Source organism: Eurypyga helias, unplaced genomic scaffold (genome assembly GCF_000690775.1).
Source record: "Eurypyga helias isolate BGI_N326 unplaced genomic scaffold, ASM69077v1 scaffold34546, whole genome shotgun sequence".
NCBI lineage: Eukaryota > Metazoa > Chordata > Aves > Eurypygiformes > Eurypygidae > Eurypyga > Eurypyga helias.
This window is the reverse complement of record NW_010259203.1, coordinates 24,734-39,337: the sequence shown is the minus strand read 5'-3', so window position 1 is coordinate 39,337 and position 14,604 is coordinate 24,734. Positions and strand designations below refer to the sequence as shown.

At 35.6% G+C, this 14,604-nt stretch overlaps 1 protein-coding gene across 1 annotated transcript in view; it reads left to right on the top strand.

Annotated features, from left to right (window-relative positions):
- Positions 1–3,675: 3,675 nt before the first annotated feature.
- TTC29 (tetratricopeptide repeat domain 29) overlaps positions 3,676–14,604 on the top strand; it is a gene marked incomplete at its 3' end in the record, with an annotated part of 32,166 nt that continues 21,237 nt past the window's right edge. The window contains exons 1-3 of the mRNA XM_010154608.1: positions 3,676–3,691; positions 4,428–4,640; positions 8,119–8,204. Of these exons, the coding sequence (XP_010152910.1) occupies positions 3,676–3,691; positions 4,428–4,640; positions 8,119–8,204 (315 nt within the window). The remainder of the gene's footprint in view (positions 3,692–4,427; positions 4,641–8,118; positions 8,205–14,604) is intronic.

Below are 14,604 nucleotides of genomic sequence, written 5' to 3'. Positions count from 1 at the left end.
CTCCTTCAAGTAATCAATGCACTGCTGAATGAGTTCATTTTAATGCACTCAATCATGCCTCTAATGTTTGTAGCTTACGGGCGCAAGCATCAGTAATGCAGGAATGTTATATGGCTTTAGTTTGGGCCATTTCATAAAATATTCATGGAATCAAAAATGTGCATCAAAATAGCGGCTGGGAGAATTACATTTATGTGCCTGCTTTTATGGCAGCTTCACATTTAAACCCATTTGTGTTAATATCTAGTCAATCTTTCTACTTAAAAAAAAAGGCAAAATAGTAGTCTCCATGTATACCCCTTTTGGTCTGATATCTATTTTGATATAACAAATGTATACTTTTGGAGTGGGTTTTAGGAAGGGGAATTATAAAGGAAGTTTTAGATAATGTAAAAACGTTTCTCTTCAGTATTTACAAAATTATATTGAGCTCTTTTGCTTGAATGAATAGATTTATTTTTTTTACTTTAAGCAACTCAGTGAAAACTGTAGCACAAATCTTTGGGCATATGTAGGTAGTTGCTATGAAAATAAGAGTAATTTCTAAAATTTGATACTGTTGGGGCAGACTAATGTCTTATGTAATTGTTTGAAACTGATTCTTTACTCCCAAAATTATAGTGAAAATTTTTACCTCCCATATTTGAGATTAAACTATTGTTGATAGGATTTCTTTTGTTATGCCCTGAGCTATATTAAAATATAACTTTTTAGTAGGGACAGTATATATGTTGTAGGAGTTTTGTTTCTGGTTTTTGATTCCTTTTCTAAACAGGGAAGAGAAATCAGAGATTCTTAAACTCCTTTAGTACACAGTGAGCTAATTTCTGCATGTCGGTGGGAAAAGGCAGTATTAAGAGCAACTGCATATTTCAACTGAAAATAGTTACACTGCTTGGTGCAATGTTTTGAAAATGGATTTTTCAAATATAGGTTTCCTAGAAACATATTCTGGATTTTCTCTTTGAATTCCTAGAGCTACAAAAGATAACTTTCTATAAACTATTCCAAGTGATATTCCTACTCATTGTTTTTCCTCTCATTTTTTTGGTGGGCTTTTGTTGTGTTGTTGTTGGTTTATGTCTTTCAGTTGATAATAAAATTAATTTAAAACTCTGTCTTGTCACTACTCAGATGAGATAAAAATGCTTTTACTCTCAGAAACATTCTGTAATAGGCTTATTACTTTCTTTCAATGTTTTTCAAGATTTTCAGACATCTACCTATGTCTGTGCCTAACAATTGTAGTAGTTCAGCATTTAAAACTTGGAATCTACTGGCCAGATCAATTCCAACTGAACTGACTCATGACAGTAAATAAACTTGCCACCCCCCTGAAAACATTGTTTTTCACAACAATTGAGGTTCACATAGACATTATGGATTAAGAAAGTGGGCTGATATGTCATTTGCCAATGAGAACAAGGAATTTCAGATTATTTTGGTGGAGGAATGAATTCCAAAGTCTAAAATGTTCTACCTTCAGTGAATCTGAGAGGTCTCCAAATAGCTATTATTAGTAGAAAGAGTCTTCAGTAAGCAAATTCCCAGCCAAATAAAGGCTCTCAGGTCAGGAATTTCATCTTTCCCTCATTTAGGAAAGTAGCAGGTATTTTATGGGTTTTGCTCAGCATCTTCTTTTCTGTGAGCAGATTGTATTACTTTTTACTTCATCACCTTTCTTGGTAGTTCAGTGAAGGCAAATGTAGTTTAGTTCCATTTGAATACTACCAGAAAGATTATATTGCTTTTGTATTTTGAAGCTTGATGTAGACGGATTGTTTCTAAAGGGGTTTCACTGAGATCTGGCAAAAAGGATGTTAGGTCACAGCTCCCATGGTTAGGTCAACTCTTGGGAACTATGGGGTACATGGAATATATGAGTTCAATTTCTAGTCTGACAGAAACTTTCTCAAGGGGATGCTGCAAGTGAGGAAGCATGGGTAAGAATTACCACACCTGAGACTTCTAACAATCTCTAAACAATAATTCTGAAGGTTGTGTGTATTATTTACCTAAATGATGTGTCCTGTTAAGAGGTTATGTTACAGAGTCTTAAGAGAAACTCAGATGCCATGTTCAGCTTCAAATTATGTATCCAGGTGATACCATTCCTTTGCTGCTTCTCATTCTTACTAGAAGTTTTTGAGTTACATGTGGCTCAAACTCTGTTATTCTAAAGAATTCATTACACATGTAGTGAAACTAGATCACTTAAATGTATTGCAATATCCTTTCAAAAAGACAATCAGTTGATTCATAAACTTGGGGGAGAATTCCAAGAAGGAGTCTGTGTTTATGAGTACCCAAGTGGAAAGATTAATACTATTAACATCACCTTTCCATCATTTGTGACAAAGCCAATACCGACTTCTTCAATGTCTTAAATCTGTAATTAGCAACTTGGATAGTTCTGTTGTCTTCTGAGTTGGACTTGCCCTAAAAAGCTGGACTAGATAGGCAGAAAACCAAATTCAAATTGAAAGCCTCTTTAGAATGGACAGAAGTTTAGTTTTTTTTCATCTACTTCCTGCTACATGTACCATCAGTGAATCCTTAAACAGCTTACACTGCTCATGATACTTGCACTTTGCGTTTCTGGTGGTTTTTTTTTTAGTCTGATGCCAAATATGTTATATTTTGGAAAGAACATGTAGATCTCTTCCTGTCTCTTTACAGGATCTGATAGGTATTCTGGCAATAAGATTTTTTTCCAACATTTTGAGCCATCTCTCCAATACCTGTCCCTAGCTAGACTGGAACTCAATAAAACTTACTGCCTCCCCTTTCACCTGGCATTCACTCTTCAGCACCTTATTGTTGTGTCCTCTGGGACCCTTACATGAATCATACATTGTAGAGCCTTCAAATTATTTGTCTGTGAAACTCATTAAGTAGTTGCTTCTTTTTGAAAGAGAAGTTTCATGCGCTTGTCAATTTTAATTGAACTCATTTTAATCATCAGAGAAACTTCATATGAAAATAAATATAATTCTAATAAAGATGAGAGATGTTTTATACTGCAAATTTGAAAGCATGGTTATAAAAGGGTAACATATGCAAAAGACAAATCTAAGTTAATAAGAGGAATCTGTGATAGTCATTCTGCTGCCTCCAGGTTGGCTGGAGGCCTGGGGAAATAGCTTTGTTTTCTCTCATAATGCTCAAAGTAGGTCTTTCTCCAAGCTTCTCTCCTTTCCTTTCCTACAGCTGGGAAACAACTTGTCTTCTTCCTGGTTCTTTTTGCAATATGAATGCAGCACTGTAAAAATGGTCTGCAAAACAGTAATCATTCCTTATAGATCATGTTTCAGAAGAGGTGTAAACTGCAAGCACATCTGAACAGACTTAGTTGATGGTTTGTTTCAGCTTTTCATAGAAATAGCAATTGGTATATTGATGAACTATGGGACGAAGTTCCTTCATCACACACAAACTTACAAAGGGTCACGTTTGCAGTTCTCTCTGCTATCGAACATTCTTTGTAAAACCAGGTACTGTGCCCAGAATGCTTTGTTGGTTATTTGTTTGGTATGTAAATGGTCATACCTGTTTCCCAGCAGTTTTTCAGTACCCATTATGTATAAGGAAAAGCATTTTTGTTCTTTCAAGGGGCTTTGAGTTTCCATTGTCCAGAAATTGTGGAAATTTCCTAGATTGCATGTATACACGGAGATGACTTTAGCTGAAGGTAGAGGGGAGGGAGGAACTACTTGCATGTTAAAATGAATTGAACTTTCTCTTCAAACTTTTCTTTGCCTTAAAGATGTTTAACTTGCATCTGAAGTCCTTTAAAGTGTATTAATTCAGGCTCAATAATTAATCTGTTAGTGGCTAATGCTCTTTCAGTAAATTTACCACAGAAATTCACCAGAGTTTGCCAAGTAATAACTGTTGAATTAATTACTTTGCATAATAATTCTTTTTTATCAATTATTTTATTTGAATAAAGATTTTTTTTTTCCCCCCACAGTTTTTTATACCTCTATTCTCCACATTTCAAATCTTTTGGCACAGGTTTTCATTATGAAAAAAGAAACTTGAGGAACAGCTTAGATTGTGATTATTCATGCATAGACTGTGATTTTGAAATGGCATCCACAAAGGCTGTATTCATTCATCTATAATAGATGTATTTTCTGTAAAATTCTGACTTTGCATCTTTGGGATCACACACCCCCACCATTGTGAAACTACAAAGGAAAGCTAATTTAAAATGTGATAAGTTTAAATTACAGCTTTACTGGTAACTGTGAGATTTGGCAGTATTTTCCAGTTATCTATAAGTTACAGACTGAAGATTCTTGAAAAATCTGTGAAATGATTGACTACAACTTTACTTTCTAATGAGAAAATTATCATAGACTAATAACTTTTAAAAATTTAGTTGTTTATACTGATTGTAATTACGAATGACAATTTTCCAGGTCATGTCATGAAAGCTGCTGAGCATTATGAAGCATTTTATCAGCTAACAGAGGGTTCGACATGGAAGGATGAGACAGGCCATACTTACAATGCACTGGCGTGTGAGCATCTCTGGAGAATTTATACGTTAGTAGCAGACAAAATGCTTGAAAATAAAGAACACCAACAGGCCATCAAAACACTAATAAAAGCTTTAAAAATGGCAAAAGAAGGTAGGTGGAAAATAACACTTTCACATTCCTTTATTTGATGTGCGTGCCATGATTTTCCCAAGAGTAAAGTAGAAATTGTCAAGTGTTTGACTGGGTGATTATTTCCTATGAAATTCAAAGACAAATGCTATCAATACACTTGCAGATCTCACTAAAACAGCAGTGCCTTCTTGCTGACAACAAAGAATCTTTTCAATTCCTGAAAGGTTTATCTCCACCAAAAAAAAACCTTGTGGGAATAATGGTATCAAACAGAGAACCCATAATCAGAAAGTGAGGTCGCTGGTGAAAGCTCAGCTCGCTGATTTTTGATTAGCAGGTCACTGTTGATTTGGCAATTTTAGGGCGATATTATCTGCTGGATCACTACCTTTTCATTCTATATAGTTATTTAGTACTTGCAAAAACCAGTTTTCTATCATAAGCAAACAAGATTTTTTTCTGTATATCTTAATGCATTTACGTGTACTGAAACCTAAAGTAAAAAATTAGAGAATTACAGAATAGTTGAGGTAGGAAGAGACACCTCTGGAGGTCATCAGGGGCAGCTAGAGCAGGCTGCCCAGGACTACATCCAGTCAAGTTTTTTGTGTATCCATAGATGGAGACTCTATAAACATTTTGGAAAACATTTTCCACAGTTCAAACACGCTCATGATACAGAAGTATTTTGTTGAATTCAGATGGAATTTCAGTTTGCGCCTGTTGCCTCTTGTCCTGTCACTGAACACCACTGAGAAGTGCCTGGCTCCCTCTTCTTTACATCCTCCCATCAGACATTTGTACACATTGATGAAATCCTCACTCGGCCTCCCCTCTGCTCTCTGAACTGTCCCAGATCCCTCAGCCTCTCCTCCTAGGATAGATGCTCCCAGTCCCTCAGTCATCTCTGCAGCCCTTCACTGGACTCGCTCAACTGTACTGGGGAGCCCAGAGTGGGACACAGCACTCCTGAGGTGACCTCACCACTGCTGAGAGGAGGCAAAGGATCCTCCCTTGGCCTGCCCACAATGCTCTGCCTAATGCAGCCCAGAATCCCGTTGGTCACCTCTGCCATGAGTGTGCATTGCTGCATCGTGGGCAACCTGTTGCCCACCAGGAAACGCAGGTCCTTCTCTGCCAAGCTCCTTTCCATCCAGTCAGCCTGCAGCCTGGGCCACTCCCTGGGGTTGTCTGTCCCCAGGTGTAGGATGTTGTCTTTCCCTTTCCTGAGCTTCAGGAGTCTGCCATCAGCCAATTTTCCAGCCTGCCGAGGTCCCTCTGAATGGCAGCTTAGCCACCTACCTTGTAAATGCTTTCAGTCATCTAAGCCCATGTGAACTTTGCTGTTTATTATTTTTGAAAGTGACAGTCAATTCTTTCAGGTTTTCATTATTTTGTTGTTGATTATATTAATTCTAAAGAACCAACATTTCTCATCTTGCCTTATTTTTATGAAGAATATTTTGAAACACCATTTGAAATCTGAATAGTTTCATGTGGTAATTTTGGGAGAATAAACAAAATAGGACTTTGGGAGCAAGAATTCAAATATTTCCATTCCAAATATTTAATTTTTGAGGGTATGGGGTTTTATTTGGCTAATTTTTTCTTTTATTTAAACCACTGAATAACCTATTTTGGTTTTACCTGTAATTTACATTAATAGATCTATTTTGTGAGTTACCTGTTTAGATCTTTTCTGTCGGGAATACGTACCCAGTACTGAAAATGGCAATACGATTAATCAGCCAAAGAGGGACACTTTTACCCCAAAACTTCTCCATCTTCTCCAGTTGCATCTGTTGAACAGATGCAAGCTTTTAGCTTTTTCTGCGGCTGTTGTCTATAATACATGTTTAAGTCACTGCTGCTATTAAAAATTACTGTAGTAAGAAGGACTGCTGATTTTTTTTTATCACTGATGCCTTTCCAAAATTTACTTTGACCAGGCAGATGTTCCAGTACCCTTACTTCAAATCAATCAGTTTCTATAGATTCCCGAGGCATGTGATAAATATACTTGCTATTATTCTCCTTAAATTTTAGAGGTTCCTTTCAGACAAGTTCTCTGGTCCCTATTCCAGAACCATAGCCTCCAGCTATGAAGCCCATATCTAACAATTTCGTTAAATCCATACTGGCTCTGGCTGCCATCTGTCATATCCTTTATGTCCTTCTGGACCATCATCTATGTTTATGAATTAGGATTAGATATTAACCACTTCAGACTCCTGACTGTTATTAAGTGAGGAAGAAAGTGTTCCTATCCCTAGTAACTTTTCTTATTCCTCTGTGAAAACGTATTTCTGTATCCTTTTGCCCCATTAAACCTTTTAAGAGATATTGAATGTTGGAAAAGACCATCAAACTTTTGAATTACAGGTTTTTCATAATTGTATGTAACATAGTGGTATAGATAGAGCATTGCTATGGCCTCACCAATTATAACACTCAGAGTTCCAGAACTAGATGTAGGCTTCTGAATGTTTGGACATAAAGAATTTATTAGCCTGACAATTATAAGTAGAGGATCTCCCTTTTCACAGCAACTATATTTATTTATGCATTTTACAAAATATCTTGATATGCAGTTATGCTTTGGGTTGATTTTTCCACTCTTGAGCCACAGAAAGAATGGAGTTTGGGCTATTTTTGTTATCATTTTATCTACAATTTTTTTATGGATACTCATGTTCTAGAGGGAATTTTGTTAATATAGTGCAATTTGGTAAGCATTTATATAATTAATTTATATAAATTTCAATATCAAACGGATGATTTACTATTAAGGGAGTAATGTAAAAAGACCAGCAAGCAGTGTTTGTTAGATCAGTATTAGTAAAATAAAACCTGGCATGGAAAAGTGTGATGCCACCTCAATTAGCAACTCCTGTGCAGAATTTTCTATGACGACTGCTTGCAAGTATAGGTTATCTTTTTTTTTTCTTTTTTTTTTTTTTTTTTAGTTATTCTAGCCTACAGTATCTTGCAAAATAGCCATGAGAATAAGAAAGAACCTGGTCTACTGATAGTTCTCTCTTGATGTTTCACTATGATTCACATTAGTGACGTGTATGGATCAACATATTTTGCGTTTATGTATTAGGGTCTATTATATATTTGTAGCTACTTTTATTTATATATGAATATATAGAAAGGCTACTATGATTCTGTAATATGAAGACACTGTGAATATCATTAAACAATTCATGACAAAGTATTACAGCATGTCAAATTCATTGTGCTGCATTACTTGCATTACTTACTGGAAGATATTTTCTCTGATTTTGTTGAACTTTGTTTAAATCTATAGCCTCTATTTTTAATTGCTACTATGTATTTTTGGAAAGATGTAAATGACAAGGGTAAGGAGAAGGAAAAACTTACTGCAGTATTTAGACACCCATATGTTATTTAAGAACCCGCAAGGACTATCTCTACTAATGTAATTTTGTTCAGATTACTCTGGTAACTGTAACTTCAATCCTTTCCTTAGGAGATGATAAGAAGATGGAAGGAGAAGCTGTGTATTGCTTAAGTTTAGCCTATCATTTTGCTGGAGAACAAGAGACAGCATTATCAGTAAGTTTATTTTAAAGTTGTTTTAGCTTTCCCTATGCCTTTCTCTGCCTCCTTGGCATCTTCTTAGGCATTCTGGGGAGTGGAAAAGACTTGGAGAGACTTGTATCACAGACCTTTTAAAACTCTATGTAGTTATATGTAGACAAGGATCCATGTGGCTTAAGCAATTATGGTTCCAACAAATTCCAGAACTGATGGAGTCCAGGCTTCCATACTTGGCTCTGTAGAAATAATATAAATTGACAATTCAGGTTATATTGTGACCAGCTTTCCTTTTCCTGTATTCATACATACATAAACCAGTTTTTATTTACTTAGTTTTTTGTATAAAACACCACTTTTGCAAACTAGTTGGATACAACATATTTGTGAGCAACAGTTAAAATAGATCAATTCACATGCTGAGCTTTTCATAACATCAGGAATTTAGAAGAAATATGATTTTTTGTTTGTTTGTTTTGTTTTTGTTAGTATGAAAAACTTTAGTGATGTTGCAGTCTCTTCTGTTGACATTTGCGTTCAAGCTTCTCTTCCTACATTTCCCTGGAGCCTCCCGTACATAATAATTCTAAGACAATGAGAATCCTACATGTGGAATTCTAGTCTGGAAAGAGGGTTCCTTTAGTTCATCATAGGTCAGTGTGAAAGATAAGCATCAACTAGATTCGTCTGTGCCAGTCATCAGAGAAGTCAGTCCAACACAATCCTCTTAAAAATGTGTGGAAAATTAATTGATAGGAGTATTTTTGTCCATGATTATTGTGATTAATCAACTGGGTAATTACTATTTCTCTTTGTTCCTTTAACTGCAGTGTGACTTGGTATATGGTTAATGAACATGTTTCATAGAGGTTATTCTTTGTGATTATTTGGTATGGTGGCTTATTTTTTTAGAAAAAGAGTAATAGAAGTCACAGAGTAGATTCAGCATGGGTTTCAATATTGCTTGGTTAGCTTCTGAAAGTGTAGGAGGGGTTCTAGATTACTATCTTGAAATATCCTCTTATATGCTTTGAATGAATTGTGGTGTGATTTTTTCCACATGTTATTGACCATCTTTATAACTAATTCTTCAATGCTGATAGGCCTATCTTCTGTATAAATCAACTGAATGGTGGAAAGTGGCAGCCTCTTCTCACATCAGTTGCACCTCAAGTCTGTAGTTGAAGGTGAAAATATTTCAAAATTAAAAAGCTACATACACATTTATGAAATTATATTTATTAGTTGCAATAGCAAGGAGAAGAGGATATCTGATCTCTTCCAAGAATACAGTATGACAGATTAGACTAGAATCTTTTGTACTGAAGTTTATCGGCATTCTTTTTGGACTGACGAGTGTGCTGGCATTCTTACCTGATCAGCTTTTCTGTTAAGTTTCTGAGAGCCACAATAAGCTGTGTGAATGGTGAAGAGCAGCAAGATAAACAAATGTGCTAAATAAAGAAGCCTGCATGCATATTTGATCTCTCCATCACAGGAAAAATTAATTAATGAACAAAACTGGTACGATGTACAAAAGATCAAACTACCCTTGAAGGTGTCAGAAATATTAGATGTCCTGGCATTGTTTCCTCAGGATCTGTTTTATTTACATTTTATAGCTACTTCTTTCCCTTCATTGCTCCCCCATGTCTCCTGCCAAAAAGTTACAGCAATCATTTGGAAGTTCCATTTCTTTCTGTCACATGCAGAATTTTTTTGTTTTTTAAGGAAGATATTGAAACCTTGAATTTTGTAACATACTACTATTAATGCAAAAAATATACATAATAGGTTTTGCCTGTTTTTTTCAGTCTTACAAAAACACCTGACAGGTAAGGAAAGCAACGTGCATTTTTGTTAAAAGGGAAAGAAAGCCTCTGTATTACAAAACATAAACGATACATTATGTTAAGAGTATAAAATTTTATTTGTACAGTAATGAATATACCAATACTTTTCAGTGCAAATAATATAATATAATATAGCGGCATTTCCTAATAGAATGCCATTTCCAATAATATCGCGTAAGAAACCTATGAAGTACTTTCATTCAGAAAATATAGTGTGTGTTATAGAACTAAGAAAAATGGGTAAAATTTTAGCTCCTTTTGTCCTTCACAGTGATCAATATAGACAGCAGTAAAATATCAGTGGTTGACAGTACTGTTGAGCACAAGTTGTCTTCGCTCTCCAATTAGAAATCATTGCCTAAAATTTACCCTTCTGTTCTCAGTTTAATGGTCTCTGTATCCAAGGGGAGCTCAGATGCTTACGGAGATGAAATCATTGCATCCTGTTCCCAGAGGACTACTGGTTATCATTACACATAACATGCAGACAATACTGCTAGGAGCCAGTTTGCCTCATGGTAATATGTAGTTCATCACCAGCTTCTGTAGCATGCTAAAGAGGTCTTGCCACACAGCTTGGGACTATTCGGGTGTAGACTCAGGGGTCTCAGCAGTTATTTTCCTGCTTTGCATCAGTTTTCATCTTCTTTATCCTTTTGTGCTGTGGTCCACCTCAGGCAGTCTCCTTCTAGGGGAATCTGAAAGGAGCAGCTGTTACAGATACCGTTTCCTCCAATTGTTGCCACTTTTGCTGTGCAGCGTGCTACTCCCTCCCCCAACACGCACACACCGTAGTGTGCATATAAACTTGTTTCTCTTTCATTTATGTCTTCTAGCAGAGTGGAGAAGCATATGTTCAAAATATTCATTATCTGATGCGGTAATTAAAGGTTGAAATGATTAAGATGCAGCCTATTATATCAAAAATATGCAGTCACTTTGTATCAAATGGGCTAGTTTTGTTGGAGGTTTTTTATTTCCTAGGCACTTGGTGTATAATCTCACATAATTTGATTTGCTGTATAATGTGTATAAATTGATTTAATTTTATTTGATATATATGATTGATTTCAGTGGACCCACTCAGATGTAAAAACGTATGTGTGCAAGTTAAAAGCCTGAGAACTAATTATGTTCAATAGCAGTGTAGTATGTTCATGATATTTTTCATATCATCTGGTTTGTAAACAAGCCTAACAGCTTTTCCACAAAATATTACTCGTTCACATGATACAGATTTTATCTTACACATTATAGATTTTGTCAGGGATAGTTCTCCGTCTAGGCTAATTTAAGCTAAAAGTTACTGTTTACTTCTTTGTCTTCAGACTTGTATAACAAAGTATTAAGTGAAACACTTCTGTGTCGTTAGAAATCATGCATAAGGTATTGTAATCCAATCCTTGATGTGAGATGTTGGGTTTTTTTAAACTGGGCTTTCAAAAATGCTTCCAAGAGTTAGGCATCAAGGGTTTTTTCTCTTTCAATCAGAATTGTACCCCAAATCATCAGGAAAATTTCAGTTCTCATCCCTTGTCTGAGCATTAGGTTTTTTCCAAGTGTTCTGTATTTTGGATATTGAATCTTGTGTTTCAGATATGTTACATATTTAAATAATAGAGGCAGTGTTCATGAGTACTGAGACTCATGCCAAAATAAATGTGGTAATTTATGACATAATGCTGTGTGCGTGAATTGTCAGAATTACGATATACAAGCCACAGGCATAAAATTATCAAGAAAATTTATGAACTTACAAAGCCATCTTCACATTCAAAATGACCCTATTAACGTAATCAGAGGTGATTTATGACCATAAAGTTAATTTCTGAAAATGTCTATGTCAAAACAACTGAAAATTTTGTCTCAACTCATGCAGCTAGAGAGAACATAAGTAAATGTATCTGGGATGCAGATATTCTGTGGTTAGTATGCATGGTATATTTCATCTAATTATACCTGATATCTAATTATATAGATTACGCCCATGTGTGTGTATGAATTTGGTGAATCAAGGAGGATCTTGGCAAACAAAAGAACTCCAAAAGGCAGACTGATTGTTATCTTCTTTTCTCCCAAACATTGTGAAAGGTAGTTGAGAAGAATGAGCATTATTCCTGTGAGATTTACTTGCCATTCTAGTGCTTTGCTAGAAGGCTGAACTTCAAGACACTTTTCTGTCAGTGGTGCCTGGGTAGACAACTGAGTTTAGGTTTAAGCTTTCATTACCGCTACTATAAAAAAAAACACTTATTGGAGATTTGCAAAACACATCCAAAGATACTATTCAATGGAAATTATTTCAAACTTCCTTCTTTTAAATCAGCCAGATTGTCCTTTTTTCATCTATAAGTGATACTTAGCCATTTGTAGTGAAGAGTAACGTTTTCAGCTTAGCAAATGGTGTCACGTGCTTGAGAAAACATTTTAGCATACCAGTTTAAGAAAAGGTCTCATCATTCCTAGAGGCTTCACTTTTATTGAAATGATTTTTAAATTGTTCTTAAAACTGTACTCATACAGAAATTTTGTATTTTTCATATCTGAGGAATAAAAAACACGTAAAACTCTGAGTCATCTTTGAAGGTAGGTACTTCTGATTGATCTTGACACTGACAATGGGTTATGTACAGAGAAAGGTTTTCTTCTTGAAGGTCTAGAATTAATGAGTCAGTTCTGAAACTGATTACATTTCTGAAAGGTCCCACTGCTGCGAGGCATTGGTGAAGATAGTACAAACAAAATAACGTGAGAACAATTAGTACTGGTACTGAACTTTACCCTGACAAAATATAATGACTCAAATACTGATGGAATTAAGAAACTAGAAATTATTTGTGTTGAGAATCTTAAAGAAGTCCTGAAACTTCAGGAAAGAGGTGAAAATGTGATCATTCAATTAACAGTCTCATAGTGAAGGAAGGATTTCTTCTGTTGGTTTAATTTAGACAACCACTTTCCTATCTTAGGCTGTATCTTGTAAACATGAAAAAAAAAGGGGGGGCTGGGCAGGGCAGGGAGGAGGAGGGAATGCTTCTGAGTAGCATCTCTTTTTCTTCAGTACTTTTCTGTATACCACATTATTTCCACCTTGGTGATATGGTGCCAACTACAATTGCCTCGGAATATGGTATTATCTTCCTTTTGAATCTGTGGTTCAAATTGCATTTTGCTTGGTTAATGGCATCAGAATAACTCCCTTCAGGAAACTGTTTTTTTGTCAAGATAAATCTACCACAGGGATACCCTTTGTAAGAAAACACTCCTAAATACAGTACTGCTGTGGAATTACAGTAGTCAAGTTATACAAAAATATAGAGCATGAGAAACAAAAGTATTAAATATGTAAAAAAAAAAAATCTATTACTTGATGACAAGCCAATGAGATTATCAGATCTCTATGTTTTCCCATAGCAACAATAAATAAATGCACTAGTAACTTGCTGATACCCGCCTTACTTTTCTGGAGTCTCACGTTTCATATGACTGGCTACCAAAACACACTATAAATGGGTGGATTTTCACCTCATGCATTACAGTTTCAAATGTGATCATTCATACATCCCGGAAGAGTAAGACAGCTACGGTGAGCTGCAGATTTGACTGCATATTCCATTAGATAATTCTATAGCACTTTTTCAGAATTTTAGGACTACCTGACCACTGGTGTTCCGAGAATCTGAATATGAGTTGGTGACAATAAGTTTAAAGCCCCATATTTGGGCGCTATGCATGAAGGACATTGTTTTGTTTGCATATTTGTTTCTAATTCCCAACAGTATGAAAATTGCTGCTTTTATATATATTTCTAAGGTTTATGTACCCTTACTTCAAATATATATATATATATATATTAGACATTAATTTAGAAGTCATACCATTTGACATATCAAATGTGCTTTCCCAAACTTCAAACTGGGTGGTGGTTTTGGGGGTTTTTTTAGAGATTTTGGGCTCAGGATACCTATTACAAACTGACAAGTTTTATTATTACCTTATACATACAGGAACTTGCACACACACACTCTGGAAATTTGCAGAAGAACTGGAGGGGGCTGCAGTAGAACATTAGTAACAATATTTACATGCTTATACATTAATAATAATAATAGATATCCTAAGATCAAGAGAATTCTTCGACTGAATCATTTCCAAGAAATTGTTGTTAGCTGTTATACTTGAACTCAAAAGAAGTGAATCGTCCCTTCCTGGAGGTTTGCTTAGCTCCAATATGTTGAAATATTGAGGACAAAGACATAAAAACCCTTTAAACTGCTCTGCAAGGAAATAAAAATATCTTTGCATCTATTTTTCACCAAGGCGTGGTGGGCAGAGTACTTGGCAATCTCAGGGCCTCCACTCTGATCCTACCTTTTTGATATAACTGATGGGATGGATCAACATCTGTGATTTTCTGCATATTCTCTACTAGGTATGACCCATGGATGTGTCTCTTCCTTATGCTTTCCCAGGCAAGGTAGGAGCCAGACTGTGACCACAGCTATACCATGTCTGTTTTATGGGATTTAAGGTTACAGTTAGTCCACTTGCCCTGACTGGGGTTT